The sequence below is a fragment of the Pristiophorus japonicus genome, chromosome 1, assembly GCF_044704955.1.
Source record: "Pristiophorus japonicus isolate sPriJap1 chromosome 1, sPriJap1.hap1, whole genome shotgun sequence".
NCBI classification, from domain to species: Eukaryota; Metazoa; Chordata; class Chondrichthyes; family Pristiophoridae; genus Pristiophorus; species Pristiophorus japonicus.
Window position 1 is genome coordinate 194,145,306 of NC_091977.1, and position 17,136 is coordinate 194,162,441.

General features: G+C 41.5%; 1 protein-coding gene across 2 annotated transcripts in view; it reads right to left on the bottom strand.

The window, feature by feature from the left end:
- Positions 1–17,136, bottom strand: part of znf366 (zinc finger protein 366) — a 65,027-nt gene that overhangs the window by 32,188 nt on the left and 15,703 nt on the right. For both annotated transcript variants that reach the window (XM_070868220.1, XM_070868131.1), the window contains exon 2: positions 9,867–11,166. In XM_070868220.1, the coding sequence (XP_070724321.1) occupies positions 9,867–11,144 (1,278 nt within the window). In that variant the 5' untranslated portion in view covers positions 11,145–11,166. The remainder of the gene's footprint in view (positions 1–9,866; positions 11,167–17,136) is intronic.

The window sequence follows — 17,136 nt, forward strand, 5'->3', positions numbered from 1 at the left end:
AAACAACCTCTCTGCCTCTATCTTGTCTATCCCTTTCATAATTTTAAATGTTTCTATAAGATCACCCCTCATCCTTCTGAACTCCAACGAGTAAAGACCCAGTCTACTCAATCTATCTTCATAAGGTAACCCCCTCATCTCCGGAATCATCCTAGTGAATCATCTCTGTACCCCCTCCAAAGCTAGTATATCCTTCCTTAAGTAAGGTGACCAAAACTGCACGCAGTACTCCAGGTGCGGCCTCACCAATACCCTATACAGTTGCAGCAGGACCTCCCTGCTTTTGTACTCCATCCCTCTCGCAATGAAGGCCAACATTCCATTTGCCTTCCTGATTACCTGTTGCACCTGCAAACTAACTTTTTGGGATTCATGCACAAGGACCCCCAGTTCCCTCTGCACCGCAGCATGTTGTAATTTCTCCCCATTCAAATAATATTCCCTTTTACTTTTATTTTTTCCAAGGTGGATGACCTCACACTTTCCGACATTGTATTCCATCTGCCAAACCTTAGCCCATTCGCTTAACCTATCTCAATCTCTTTGCAGCCTCTCTGTGCCCTCTACACAACCCGCTTTTCCATTAATCTTTGTGTCATCTGCAAATTTTGTTACACTACACTCTGTCCCCTCTTCCAGGTCATCTATGTATATTGTAAACAGTTGTTGTCCCAGCACCGATCCCTGTGGCACACCACTAACCACCGATTTCCAACCCGAAAAGGGCCCATTTATCCCGACTCTCTGCTTTCTGTTAGCCAGCCAATTCTCTATCCATGCTAATACATTTCCTCTGACTCCGCGTACCTCTATCTTCTGCAGTAACCTTTTGTGTGGCAACTTATCGAATGCCTTTTGGAAATCTGAACACATCACATCCATCGGTACACCTCTATCCACCATGCTCGTTATATCCTCAAAGAATTCCAGTAAATTAATTAAACATGATTTCCCCTTCATGAATCCATGTTGCGTCTGCTTGATTGCACTATTCCTATCTAGATGTCCCGCTATTTCTTCCTTAATGATAGCTTCAAGCATTTTCCCCACTACAGATGTTAAACTAACCAGCCTACAGTTACCTGCCTTTTGTCTGCCCCCTTTTTTAAACAGAGGCGTTACATTAGCTGCTTTCCAATCCGCTGGTACCTCCCCAGAGTCCAGAGAATTTTGGTAGATTATAACGAATGCATCTGCTATAACTTCCGCCATCTCTTTTAATACCCTGGGATGCATTTCATCAGGACCAGGGGACTTGTCTACCTTGAGTCCCATTAGCCTGTCCAGCACTACCCCGCGAGTGATAGTGATTGTCTCAGGGTCCTCCCTTCCCACATTCCTGTGACCAGCAATTTTTGGCATGGTTTTTGTGTCTTCCATTGTGAAGACCGAAGCAAAATAATTGTTTAAGGTCTCAGCCATTTCCACATTTCCCATTATTAAATCCCCCTTCTCATCTTCTAAGAGACCAACATTTACTTTAGTCACTCTTTTCCGTTTTATATATCTGTAAAAGCTTTTACTATCTGTTTTTATGTTTTGCGCAAGTTTACTTTCGTAATCTATCTTTCCTTTCTTTATTGCTTTCTTAGTCATTCGTTGCTGTCATTTAAAATCTTCCCAATCTTATAGTTTCCCACTAACCTTGGCCACCTTATACGCATTGGTTTTTAATTTGATACTGTCCTTTATTTCCTTGGTTATACACGGCTGGTTATCCCTTCTCTTACCGCCCTTCTTTTTCACTGGAATATATTTTTGTTGAGCACTATGAAAGAGCTCCTTAAAAGTCCTCCACTGTTCCTCAATTGTGCCACCATTTAGTCTGTGTTCCCAGTCTACTTTAGCCAACTCTGCCCTCATCCCACTGTAGTCCCCTTTGTTTAAGCATAGTACGCTTGTTTGAGACACTACCTCCTCACCCTCAATCTGTATTACAAATTCAACCATACTGTGATCACTCATTCCGAGAGGATCTTTTACTCGGAGATCGTTTATTATTCCTGTCTCATTACACAGGACCAGATCTAAGATCGCTTGCTCCCTTGTAGGTTCTGTAACATACTGTTCTAAGAAACAATCCCGTATGTATTCTATGAATTCCTCCTCAAGGCTACCCCGTGCGATTTGATTTGACCAATCGATATGTAGGTTAAAATCCCCCATGATTACTGCCGTTCCTTTTTCACATGCCTCCATTATTCCCTTGATTATTGCCCGCCCCACCGTGAAGTTATTGTTTGGGGGCCTATAAACTACGTCCACCAGTGACTTTTTTCCCTTACTATCTCTAATCTCCACCCACAATGATACTCCAGATGATGTAATGGTCCTTTATTGCTGGGAAGGGTGGGATTTGCCTGAGCAGGGAAAGGCCAGAGTTTGAATAATGGAGATTAGAGGGATTGGTAAATATTATGGAGCTTTTGTTTGTTAACTTTTGGGGATCAGGGAGGATTTATGCAGATCCTTTCTTCAGAAGAGTAAGTGGGTGGAATTGAATTTGTGTTAAGGCAGATTGTACAGGGATGGTGTTTCGATGTAGTAGGGCCCAATGGTTAAATGTTTTTTTCTCATCTAATGCTAATGTACAATGCCTTAATGCTAATGATGCATTCATCCAGAAAAGCTGTTCAAATTCTGATTGACACCCCTTGAGTCTTCACTTCTGATCCACTTTTACTATTGAGAAAACAAAACAATGACATGAGTCAATGAGTCTGAAGATGCTCGGCCCCACTCTGTTGGTGTATGTGTGGGAGAATTGGCGCTGTATTATCTGGGGTCAAGGCAGGGTCAACTTATTTGCATGGATTTGGCCAACTTGAGTGTATCATGCTGCAGGAAAGGAGGGAGGGAAATGGCCACCTAGGATCACTGACTGGCCCTCCTCTAAAGTGCCCAATAAGGCAGCCACTCTGAAGAGGCAAATTAAGAATTTCTGGGATCTTTCAAGGTAGGATTCAGGCCTGGAGACCCCAGTGGGTTTCAGTTCTGCCTGTATACTGAGTTCATCCTGGCATCTTGGTTGATACATAGTAAGGATGCTGAGGAAAATCCTGGTATCGAAAATCCCTGCCCTCAGCCCCATTCCCTTCAATGCAATGGGCCATGTTTGGGGCATATGGATGTTCTGCCTTTCCTAGGACCCATAGGGGTTTGATTTCTAGTAGCTATGTGGCAGGATCCAGCATTTCTGGGACCTGCCAGAATTTGAGCCTCCATTAGGCCTGCTACGCCTGATTTTCACCAGGGACCTGCCATTGGGCCTGAGGATTTTCACGAGGAATGATTTCCCTATGGGGCCTGGGGCAGCCAGAACCTCCATATGCTACATACATTGCTGAAGATTTTCAGGCCCAATACCTCCATTTTCCTCTGATATACAGTCACTCTCTGAGAATTAGCTTTTTGTGGTACTGCTCACAAAGATCGCTAATATAAGTATGCTAGAAAAGCATATGATGAGCCACTCCACTGACAGAGACAACATAACGTCAGAAGGGAAGGCTACTCAGTCCAGAAAAAATGTCACTTTGACAATTAGAAGAAAGACTAACACAAGTAGCTGAAGATGTCTATAGTACACTCATTTATATGTACTGTTGCACTCTTGTAATATATGTATGCCTGGGTTTACCTGCCACCAGGGGGAGCAACCATAGGAGGTCATTGGGCCAAAGGCACACACGTACAGCCCTTGTATATGAAGAAAGCCTCCATGTTTAATCCTCATTTTAGAGCTAATAAAGTAGAATCAGGTCGCACGGAAGTTCACGGAAATTTAGAATCCAGCAGAGGAGGACAAAGTGTTTAATTAGGAGGGGGAAATAGAGTATGAGAGGAAGCATGCAGGGAACATAAAAACTGATTGCAAAAGCTTCTATAGATATGTGAAGGGAAAGAGATTAGTGAAGACAAACGTAGGTCCCTTGCCGTCAGAATCAGGGGAATTTATAATGGAGAACAGAGAAATGGCAGACCAATGGAACAAATACTTTGGTTCTGTCTTCAAGAAGGAAGACACGAATAACCTTCCAGAAATACGAGGGGACAGAGGATCGAGCGAGAAGGAGGAACGGAAGGAAATCCTTATTAGTCAGAAAATTGTGTTAGGGAAATTGATGGGATTGAAGGCTGATAAATCCCCAGGGCCTGATAGTCTGAATCCCAGAGTACTTAAGGAAGTGGCCCTAGAAATAGTGGATGCATTGGTGATCATTTCCATAAAGTCTATCGACTAGATCAGTTCCTATGGACTGGAGGGTAGCTAATGTAACACCACTTTTTAAAAAAGGAGGGAGAGAGAAAACGAGGAATTATAGACTGGTTAGCCTGACATCGGTAGTGGGGAAAATGTTGGAATCAATTATTAAAGATGAAATAGCAGCGCATTTGGAAAGCAGTGACAGGATTGGTCCAAGTCAGCATGGATTTATGAAAGGGAAATCATGCTTGACAAATCTTCTAGAATTTTTTGAGGATATAACTAGTAGAGTGGACAAGGGAGAACCAGTGGATGTGGTGTATTTGGATTTTCAAAAAGCTTTTGACAAGGTCCCGCACAAGAGATTGTTGTGCAAAATTAAAGCACATGGTATTGGCGGTAATGCATTGACATGGATAGAGAACTGGCTGGCAGACAGAACGCAAAGAGTAGGAAAAAACAGGTCCTTTTCAGAATGGCAGGCAGTGACTAGTGGGGTGCCGCAGGGCTCAGTGCTGGGACCCCAGCTATTTACAATATACATTAATGATTTAGATGAAGGAATTGAGTGTAATATCTCCAAGTTTGCAGATAACACTAAGCTGGGTGGTGGTGTGAGCTGTGAGGAGGATGCTAAGAGGCTGCAGGGTGACTTGGAAAAGTTAGGTGAGTGGGCAAATGCATGGCAGATGCAGTATAATGTGGATAAATGTGAGGTTATCCACTTTGGTGGCAAAAATGTGAAGGCAGAATATTGTCTGAATGGCGGCAGATTAGAAAAAGGGGAGGTGCAACAAGACCTGGGTGTCATGGTACATCAGTCATTGAAAGTTGGCATGCAGGTACAGCAGGCAGTGAAGAAGGAAAATGGCATGTTGGCCTTCATAGCTAGGGGATTTGAGTATAGGAGCAGGGAGGTCTTACTGCAGTTGTACAGGGCCTTGGTGAGGCCTCACCTCGAATATTGTAGATAGATAGAACATAGAAAATAGGTGCAGGAGTAGGCCATTCAGCCCTTCGAGCCTGCACCGCCATTCATGGCTGAACATACAACTTCAGTACCCCATTCCTGCTGTGTTCAGTTTTGGTCTCCTAATCTGAGGAAGGACGTTCTTGCTATTGAGAGAGTGCAGCAAGGGTTCACCAGACTTATTCCCGGGATGGCAGGACTGACATATGAGGAGAGACTGGATTGACTGGGCCTGTATTCACTGGAGTTTAGAAGAATGAGAGGGGATCTCATAGAAACATATAAAATTCTGACGGGACTGGACAGGTTAGATGCAGAAAGAATGTTCCCGATGTTGGGGAAGTCCAGAACTAGGGGTCACAGTCTAATGATAAGGGGTAAGCCATTTAGGACTGAGATGATGAGAAACTTCTTCACTCAGAGAGTTGTGAACCTGTGGAATTCTCTACCTCAGAGAGTTGTTGATGCCAGTTCGATATATTCAAGAGGGAGTTAGTTATGGCCCTTACAACTAAAGGGATCAAGGGGTATGGAGAGAAAGCAGGAAAGGGGTAATGAGGTGAATGATCAGCCATGATCTTATTGAATTGTGGTGCAGGCTCGAAGGGCCTAATGGCCTACTCCTGCACCTATTTTTCTATGTTTCTACTAAGCCTATTGAGTTTTTGCATATGCAACAACTCTATAGAAAATACTGATAAAGCTTTGCAATGTGTAGACAATGCGTAACACACCATTCTCATATGGCTATTGTAAAACATTTTCCAAACAAGAAAAAAGGTGTAGTAATGATGGTGCCCTTTAAAACAAATATTTAAATCCCAGACACCCAGATTCCTCACTGAGAAGAATTGCATAGACATGGCCTGACTACGGGGGGAGGGGAGTTGGATGCGGGATAAAGATCACAGCAAAAATAATTAAAAAAGATAACAGTTATCTTGTATAATAAGAACATGAACATAAGAAATAGGAACAGGAGTAGGCCATACGGCCCCTCGAGCCTGCTCTGCCATTCAATAAGATCATGGCTGATCTGGTCATGGACTCAGCTCCACTTCCCCGCCCACTCCCCATAACCCCTTATCCCCTTATCGTTTAAGAAACTGTCTATTTCTGTCTTAAATTTATTCAATGACCCAGCTTCCACAGCTCTCTGAGGCAGCGAATTCCACAGATTTACAACCCTCTGAGAGAAGAAATTTCTCCCCATCTTTGTTTTAAATGGGCAGCCTCTTATTCTAAGATCATGCTCTCTAGTTCTAGTCTCCCCCATCAGTGGAAACATCCTCTCTGCATCCACCTTGTCAAGCCTCCTCATAATCTTATACGTTTCGATAAGATCACCTCTCATTCTTCTGAATTCCAATGAGTAGAGGCCCAACCTACTCAACCTTTCCTCATAAATCAACCCCCTCATCCCCGGAATCAACCTAGTGAACCTTCTCTGAACTGCCTTCAAAGCAAGTATATCCTTTCCTAAATATGGAAACCAAAACTGCATGCAGTATTCAAGGTGTGGCCTCACCAATACCTTGTATAACTGTAGCTTTTATACTCCATTCCCTTTGCAATAAAGGCCAAGATACCATAATCTTCAGCATCAATAGACAAAAACTATTACTCACATCTCCCAATTACCTTTCTGCTGCCGTTGCAGTAATTCTTCTAACATTTTTAACTTAAGTATAAATTTCATAGAAATTGAATTCATGTTTACACAGATAGAACAGGTGTGATGACTTAATTTTGTTGAAATTTGAAAATATTATCATTGGTAAACATGTTATCCCCGATAATCTGCCAGCAAGTGATTAGGGCAACTACTCCGGAATCATTCCTGTCAGAAACCTCCACCACTGACCCTAGTGAACTTTCAGGGAGTTATAGGTTTCCTTTAAATCCCATGAGAGGGTTCCCAAGGCAATGGGATGCATCAAGGGTACCTGCCATACGTTGAAAGTCTGGTGGAGTGTCAGAAGAGGGTTGGGTCCCTCATGGAAATAATTCAATGGTAACCCCAGCAGCCCTCTAGTCAAAGCGGCCCCATTATAAAATAATTTAAAAAACATTATTAACAGAAAAGTAATTGGTAGGAGATTTAGAGGAGATTTGAGGAGAAATGTTTTCACCCAGAGAGGGTGGCGTGGGTTTGAAACTCTCTTTCTCAAAGGGTTGTCGAGGCAGAAACCCTCACACATTTAAAAAGTACTTGGATATGCACTTGAAGTGCCGTAACCTACAAGGCAACGGACCAAGAGTTCGAAAGTGGGATTAGGCTGGATAGCTCTTTGTCGGCCGGCATGGACACAATGGGCCAAAATGGCCTCCTTCCGTGCTATAACTTTCTATGATTCTATGATTTGCATCCTTTTCCGGGTCCCGGCCTCGATCCCATCCTGGCCCTTAGACGAGCCCCACTTCCACCCCTGTCGCCATGGCGTATCTGACCTGAATAACTCTAATGACCATACCCCAGATTCTACTGAAGGCCCAGCACATGGGGAGTCTCCAAGGCCCAAACCTGCCTCTAACCCCTTATGACAATGGCGATGTTTGGGGAAGACAGATGCTCCACTTCAAACAGACCAATGAGAAAACTTGGGAGAAAGCCAGGATTCAGTGTAAGCTGGACTTGGCCTAGTTTCCAGTAGTTCTGACTGAAATTACAGCAGGAGTACTCTGAATGGTCGAGGATTTTGAGGACCAACTTCTGTAATCAGTGTAGATAAAATCCAATTATTAGTCATAAATAGGAATCTAAGTATTCCATTTGATTTGCTACATAGTATTTTGAAAACAAGGTATGGTGGCTTATTGGATATGATTACATAATTAAGGTAAATATTGCAAGGTGAGGCTCCCAGAATGGAGTCTTGCTCAATGAGCGTGGAATGGAGGATCAGGGAGGTTAGCATGCTTGGTTCATGGCATGAATGAATTGAGCTGTGGTAGTTGAGCCATGAATGAAACGTGTGTGTGCCTGTGTGTATTCTGTGTTTCCTAATGCATATTGGGCCAGATTTTGTTGGCGTGGGCCCTGTTAGTTAGAATTGTTCGGCACGTTTAGGTTTAAAAAAATGTTGCCCACAAAGTTGCTGGAAGTGTGAGCTGATAAGGGTGCAACGAGGACAACAGGGCCTTGGTGAAGAATGGGTCAAACAGTGTATCTCCTTAATCAATAAGATTAAGGGATTTAGAAATAAACAGAGAAAGGCACGAGTAGGAGCAGATTTAGAGTGGGTGAATTCAAATCAGAGACAGAAAGAAAAATAAAGAGAGGGAAATAAGATTGGATTAAGAGGGAGAGAAAAAAGGGCCAGAAAGGAAAAGTAAGTTTTTTTTTAATTGACATTTTTAAAATCTCCTAAAACAATTCACAACTTAAAGGAATGACACTCTATACTTATCATTATTTACTTTCTGGGCAAGAGAGGCTGAATGACAGTCATATAAATTATCACATTGTTAAAAGAGTACTTATGTTATTAATTACTAGACAACTTTCTGTTATGAGTTTAATGGGCAATTAGTGTGCAAGTGCAGCAGTATTAGAATCACGGGGAGGTTAAGCGTGAGATGTCGTTTTTGCGAAGCTAATGGTGGAGCGGCGCAAATGGGCCAGAAACTTGTGCTGATTCTCAATTCATGGGGTACCTCTTCCTCGCTCCAAGTTGCTGGCCGATTTGAGCATTAATAACGGGGTGTGTTGTTCAGACGCTGTAATTTTTCAGCAAAATCTGGCCCATTGTGTTTATAATACAATATTGCAAGTGAGTAGTTGACTTTCAGCAAACCTTAAACATGTTTTTCCACATAACTGCCTATTTTAAAAAATTGATTCCATTTAATTGTAAATATAAACAATAAATATATTAAAAGACCTAGGGGGAGAAATTGTATAGCGTCCCGTTTGGGGCAATAACTATTGCGGTAGCACAAAAGTATCGCCGGGCGCTACTCAAGTGAAACTGACGCGAACTTCCGATTTAGCGCTCCAGGAAGGAAGTGGAGCGCTAAATCAAGCACAATGTCGAGTGCAGCGCTGCTGGTGTCCGAGGCTCCTCCCCTCCCTTAGACGGAAGGGCCATTGCTGCAGGCTCAGCCTGAAATTGATGTCCCTCCTCGCCGATGGCAGCCGCAATCCGTGACAATCAACCCCAAGCACTCTAACAAAGTGCAGGGCTGATCAAGGGCTGTGCAGCAAAATGTTGAAAAAATGTTCAAAAAAATGGTGAAAACTAATTTTTTATTGACACAAGCAACCTTACCTTTAAATATCGCTCACCAAGCGGCCGACCTCCCTAACTGTTGACGTCCGGCAATGCTGCAGGGGAAGGAACTGAAGTTCAGACCCAGAGCGCTACCGGGGCACTGCACAGCCAGATGACATTATAATCTCCGGGGTGCAGGAGATCGTGGCACTAGGGGTTACCTCCGCCGCCAACGTCCTCGGCAATTTCACAGTACTCTCGCCACGCCCGGTCGCAGAATCGGTAGCGCCCCGCTATCTCCCCTCCACCCCCGGAGTCACTAATGGGGCCAATTTCCAGCCCTAATTTTTCCATAAGGTAGAATCCCCTGCAATAGACAAACTGCTGTAGGTTTCTACCTTATTAACTTTTCTGTCACCATCTTTGAGAAGGTTTCAATGAAATATCCCTTTTCTATTTTGCACAAAATTCCTACCTTGTGAGTCAGGGAGTGTTGCTTGAGGTGGTGAGGCTGAATGAATTCCATCCCACACTCAGTGCATATATATGGACGGATATCTTTGTGTTTCATCATGTGATTTTGCAACTGACTTGGGTACTGGAAAGTCTTGTCACATTCATCACAGCGATACAGTGTAGGACCTCGGTGTGATGTCAAATGCCTCTTTAACTGGGCTAGGGTAGGGAAGTCAAGTCCACATTCAACACAAATGTTGTCTCGACCATTCTCATGCTTGGTTTCATGGGCTTTTAGCTCACTTGGATAAGCAAAACCCCTACCGCAAATACCACAATTGTACGGCTTCACATCACTGTGTTGCATCATATGTCGCTTGAGGTGGCTGGTTTGGGTAAAAGCTTTGTGGCAAACATGACATTTGTGAGGCCTGGTACCCTGATGTGTGAGCATATGAGTGTGTAGATGGCTCAGTTGCTTGAATAGTTTTCCACATTGAGAACAAGCATGAGGCTTGATACCACTGTGTCCCAAAATATGTGTCACTAGGTTGTACTTGGAAGTGTATGACTTCTCACACATTCGGCACTGCCAGCGTTTCTGATTGCCACCTACATCAACATAATAACTGTCATCAATTTGAATGTTTACATCGACTCGCTCAACCGTGTTCTTATTTTCTTCTGCAGCAGAGATACCTCCATTAAGATTTCCTAGAGGACCATTTTGATGAAAAGGATATCTAAAATGCAGATTTGATGGTGTCATAACAAAAGGGAACATAAAGTCTGGAGGGACATTGGCAAAATATGGTCGAGAAGGATGCAACATCAGCGGACTGGTAGGCCACATTAAGTTATGTTTAATAGACTCGTGCTTCAAGCCCGTAGTACCTAGGTGATCAAAAGTTCGGAATAACTGAAACCCTAAATTGCTTAAATCTATCATTTGGGCTATGGGTTGTGGTGATGGCAATTCAACTTTGATGTCTTCAAGTTCATCCATATCTTTTGACAAGTCTTCTGACTGAACATTATGAATTACTTTTGTGGGAGTACTTTTCCTCTTACGAGATCCTCCTTCAGAGTTTGCAGGGTACCTTTCTATAGATGCAGTGGAAATGTCATTTCTAGAATATGCAATTGTTGATTCATAGTCTCCCAAGACTGTAAATTTGTTTGGTTTGATGGTCAGTGAGAGAGGCTGCATTCTGAAGTGTGGAGAAGTCTGCCTTTCTTTTAAATCTCTGGAAATATGAATGTCTTCATTATTTTTATCAGTTGCCTTGTTCTCCATTGATGTTGACTCAGCTTCTTTCCTTAAAATAGAAGAAACAACATAAAAATAAAATCTTGGTGGTGAAATTGGTCTTCGGCGACAATAGTGCAAAACTGGCGATAGAAAATCAATCCCGACTGATTTCCTTTTCCATGAGTTTTATTATCCTGCTTGGTCTTTATCTTCCTCCTCCAAAAACCTCACATATCTGGGAATTCCCAATGGGAAACACCTTGGTGACATTAATGGAGCTAGAAGAAAAAGCAACAGCAGAGCATTTACCAGAAAGGGATAACAGTAAAAAGAAAACTAAAAGAAGAAAATCAGGGAAAAACTGTTCATTTAATTTTCCTATTATGCCCTTTTATATGAATTTCTTCCGATAGCTTATCCCAACACTGGATGCTCTTTATATGTGGCTGTGATTGACACCTGGCACTGTGAGAGTACAAAAGCTGGGAAAAGATGTCGAAGGCATAATGACATCACTTCCATGTCTCTTGAATATTATTCTAAAACCCAACTCTGCAGTGGAAATGTGCATTGTGTGTAAATGTGGTGATGACCTGGTAGTGTTGTTCTTAGTCTTTCTTCTGGACCATGATGTTCCTTGAACTGGTGCATACAGGGTATAAAGGACAAAAAATTGGGTCCATTAAGTTATATTGTTCAAAACTTTTGAATGGTGCTTTGACGATTCGCAATAGCCAAAAAAGTATCACCTTGTTTACCAGATCAGTATAATCAGCAATGAGGGATAAACTGTGACACTAACTTAAAAAAAGATTAAATTCAGTTCAGGTAACTCAGAATTAGATGACACGACTATGTATAACCTCATGGTGCATCAAAAGAGCTAATCCATTCTATTCTTTAGTGTTGAGCCAATGGAAAAGATATATGCCTGTAATCCTCTAGTGAGGCTGACCTTGGTTTCAAAATTAGACTTAAACCATCTGAATTTCAAGGTGGCATGGGCTCGACAGGTCGAATGGCCTTCTTCCGTGCTGTAACCATTCTATGATTCTATGATTCTAATTCCAAATTTAATGTTAGATTAAATATGAGTACTCAATTGTACCTGCAGCAAGTAACATTAATATTAACTGAACGTTATCATTATATTTATTTATTGAAGAATATTTAATATTTTGTGACATTCTTCCTTTAAAACACAGAGCTTGAATGCATAATAGCATCATTAAAGGTTTAAAAGTGGAGATTTGAGTTTCTACATCAACATTGAAATGTGATCTGAGGCTGTGTACTTTGGGGTTAGTCATTTAAATAATTAGCTCCTGAAAAATATCCAAGGGAAAATTTGAAAATATATAAATGTAACATAAAATGCCATACTTTATTTAAGGATTGATTGTTTTTGCTTAACATGTGTGAATACATGAAAGCCTAATTTTACATTAAAAACGCATATATGGGGAACAGGTTGATGAGGGCAAGTGTGAATGTGAATTAAGGTGACATCCCAACATGAACAAATCATTTCTCAAACAACTCTTCACCAATATCGATTGCTTTTGTGTGAAACAAATAAAGTGGATGGTAAATAATGTAATTATTTGCAACATGGAAGTCCTTGTTTCTCCCTTTGATTGATTACTTTTTGGTTCTTCCCCTACCTGTGTCAGTCATATATGGCTTCCCAGTTCCTAGAACAAATTACAAGCTGAGTTCACCACTAAGAAACAGCACGACCACTTTGCCTAACTTATAATTGCAGTTCAACGTTCATTTACTCTGCTGTAGACTGTGCCCCGTTGAAGAAAGCTCCCCTATGTTTCCAAACTGCGGGTATCCTAGATATTTGGGAATAGGGCTGTATCACTCCATTGTCAGAGGTGTTTCCAGGAAGACCTTTTGGTGATAAAATTCAACTTCGGCAAAACAGGTGGTAAGCAGATCTGCTGCGCATTATACACCCAGCCTGTTTTTCCTTTCCAACCATTCTGAATTTCCCCCGCCACAAAGGGTAGCTTATCAATATTAATATTGTCAATATTATCTTAGGAAAGTGCCTTGAATATGCTCTAAATATTTTAATTTTGTATAATATAGTTAGAAAATATAAACACATCGAATAACAAAACTCTGAGTTGTACACATGTCCATGTCTGGTTATACAAACAGATTGGCCAATGAGCAATGTGATCCTAACTGAAATGGTAAGGTACCATGTGGATCAGACAGCAGTGATTTTGTAGCGTTTGTCTCTGATTGCACAGAGACTTGTTTGATAGATTTAAATAAAAAGATGGCATGCTTTAAATATTACATAAAGTGATAGAAATAGAATCTACATAACTGCACAGTGTTCATCAGATGTTATAGCAACATTAATATTTGCTGTTGTGAATGGTAGAGGTTTGACCATCCCATGCAAATATATATTAAATTGTTACCACTGAATAACAGAAGATGCTTTTAAATCTTGCAAGTCTGGATTAAGAACAGATGAAATGTGCATTAAAGTCTCTTTTGACTTATTTTCTTCATTTAGAAATTATGCTCCTACACAAGCTCCAAACCAGATTTAAAAAAAAAACAATATTAAGAAGGGACTTGTTAGTATAATTACAAACGTATCAAACAATTGCACCCAAAATTAGTTTGAAGTTATACTGGTTAGGTTACAATTCAAGTTTCTGCTAAAATTGATTTGCATAATTGCAGACATAAAATCTTCAATGAACCAGCATAATTGGGCAGCGCGACAGAACGTTTTATTAATTCAGCTGAAAATGGCTTTATCACCAAAAGTAAACATTTTTAACTAAGGTGTCCAGTCCTCCAACTATGAGTAACCTGATTTAAAATAACTGAAAATGGCATTAACATTTTTTGCTGAACCATGTAACAGTTTTATTGTTGTATGCTAGTTAGTTTCATATTAGTAAATTAAATATTTTTTTATATGAAAAAACTTTTAAAACATGCTTATTGGAGCCTGCCCGCCTAAGAAAATGGACGCAGTATGAAGAGCCTTTCCTAACCAGCACAATCGGCAGAATCTCGCAATTTCGACTTGGGAACTGGCCAGTTTTTGAGCGGGGCCTGATTCGGGCGAATTGAATCTTGAACCAGCATAAAAGATTGTGAAAAACATGAGCGGAAGTGGTCTTGGTTGTAACTCACTTACGTTTGAAATTCCCCACCCGAATTACGTTGATATTACTCATGTAAATTCAACCACAGGGTTCTGTGTCATACCTTCCATGAATAATCCTGGATTCTACCTCTTGTTCTTGGAATGTATTTCCCTAATCAGTGCCAGAAAATCAAAATCACATCCTTTTTGTAAAACATGCCTCTAGTTTTTCTGAAGAGATGTCTATATGAAAGATAAATAGATATACACAGCTCGTGATATCATCAAACTCAGAGAATTTCAGTAGTGTAAATGAAAGAACAAACATTTATATAGCACCTTTCATGACCTCAGGGTGTCCCAAAGTGCTTTACAGCCAATTAAGTACTTTTGAAATGTGATCACTGTGGTAATATACAGCAGCCAATTTACACACAGCAAAGTCCCACAAACAGCAATGAGATAAATGACCAGATTATCTATTTTTAGTGGTGTTGGTTGAGGGAATAATATGGTCAACATACCAGGAGAACTCCACTGCTCATCTTCAAATAGTACCACAGGATCTTTTACACCCCTGCTGAGAGGCGGGGCCTTAGTTTAACATCCGAAAGATGGCACTTCTGACAGCGCAGCACTCCATCAGTACTGCACTGGAGTGCCATCTTAGATTATGTGCTCAAGTCTCTAGACTGGGACTTCAATCCACGACCTCTGACTCAGAGGTGATAGAGCTACCATGAAAACCAAGACTGACACATTGATATTTCCAAAAAAGGCCTAGTGAAAGACTCAGGAACTTCCTGTGGTGAGATCGGGAGGAAACAGACCACAGAAAGAAGCATGTTTCTTTGTGCATGCATTGGAACCCTGGCCCAAGATTTGTAGTTGGGGGGATCCGTATCAAAATGCTGCATGGGGCAGACCTGAGAAACCACTTCGAAAGGCCTCCAAGTTACATGGCTTGGTGGGCAACGTTCCCTCTAAGCTGCGCAGCTGGGACAGGCTTTTCAAATGTGAAATTTTGTGCATGCACAAAACTTTGGCAGTGCAGCCCGCTAAATGGACCGCGCACCCAAAAATATATTAGAGGGAACATTGCTAGTGGGTATTGTCAAGTATGTGGGAAAGTTATTGGAGTCAATTTATGGCTACCTTTGTAATTTTTGCTAGGTGCTTTTATGAGCGAAATTTTATTTTTAGGGCTATCCAGTTGCAGAGGTGAGGAGCTGTCTTGGCAGTTCTATCTTGTGGATATTTTTCCTGGAATGTGATTTCAGAGAAAATTAACAATGGGAGGAAAGGTTTTGCGGACCATGATTGGTGAATAATGAATGTAAGCAGTTAGAAGGGAGAGGAGTAAATTCCCATTTACATTGTTCCTGGCGTGCCAGAATTGCATATCAGGAATTTAGATGTGCCATTTTCTGTCTGTTGAAGTTAACAGATAAAAAATTGTGGGACACTCGCTTTACCTGACAGTCACACACTCACACTTCCAGTAGGGGCTGCTAGACATCAATCAGGAGTGGGAGCCATTGCTAATTATCTTCTCTGTCACCGTGGAGTGGCAATAATCAAGGGAATAATGGAGGCATATGAAAAAGGAACGGCAGTAGTCATGGGGGATTTTAACCTACATATCGATTGGTCAAATCAAATCGCAGGGGGTAGCCTGGAGGAGGAATTCATAGAATGCATACGGGATTGTTTCTTAGAACAGTATGTAACAGAGCCTACAAGGGAGCAAGCCATCTTGGATCTGGTCCTGTGTAACGAGACAGGAAAAATAAACGATCTCCTCGTAAAAGATCCTCTCGGAATGAGTGATCACAATATGGTTGAATTTGTAATACAGATTGAGGATGGGGAAGTTGTGTCAGAAACGAGCGTACTATGCTTAAACAAAGGGGACTACAGTGGGATGAGGGCAGAGTTGGCTAAAGTAGACTGGAAACAAGGACTAAACGGTGGCACAATTGAGGAACAGTGGAGGACTTTTAAGGAGCTCTTTCATAGTGCGCAAAAAAAATATATTCCAGTGAAAAAGAAGGGCGGCAAGAGAAGGGATAACCAGCCGTGGATAACCAAGGAAATAAAGGAAAGTATCAAATCAAAGACCAATGAGTATAAGGTGGCCAAGGTTAGTGGGAACCTAGAGGATTGGGAAAATTTTAAGCAACAGCAAAGAATGACTAAAAAAGCAATAAAGAAAGGGAAGATAGATTACGAAGGTAAACTTGCGCAAAACATAAAAACAGATAGTAAAAGCTTTTACAGATATATAAAATGGAAAAGAGTGACTAAAGTAAATGTTGGTCCCTTAGAAGATGAAAAGGGGGATTTAATAATGGGAAATGTGGAAATGGCTGAGACCTTAAACAATTATTTTGCTTCCGTCTTCACAGTGGAAGACGCAAAAACCATGCCAAAATTTGCAGGCCACAGGAATGTGGGAAGGGAGGACCTTGAGACAATCACTATCACTAGGGGGGTAGTGCTGGACAGGCTAATGGGACTGAAGGTAGACAAGTCCCCTGGCCCTGATGAAATGCATCCCAGGGTATTAAAAGAGATGGCGGAAGTTATAGCAGATGCATTCGTTATAATCTACCAAAATTCTCTGGACTCTGGGGAGGTACCAGCGGATTGGAGAGCAGCTAATGTAACGCCTCTGTTCAAAAAAGGGGGCAGGCAAAAGGCAGGTAATTATAGGCCGGTTAGTTTAACATCTGTAGTGGGGAAAATGCTTGAAACTATCATTAAGGAAGAAATAGCGGGACATCTAGATAGGAATAGTGCAATCAAGCAGACGCAGCATGGATTCATGAAGGTGAAATCATGTTTAACTAACTTACTGGAATTTTTTGAGGATATAACGAGCATGGTGGATAGAGGTGTACCGAT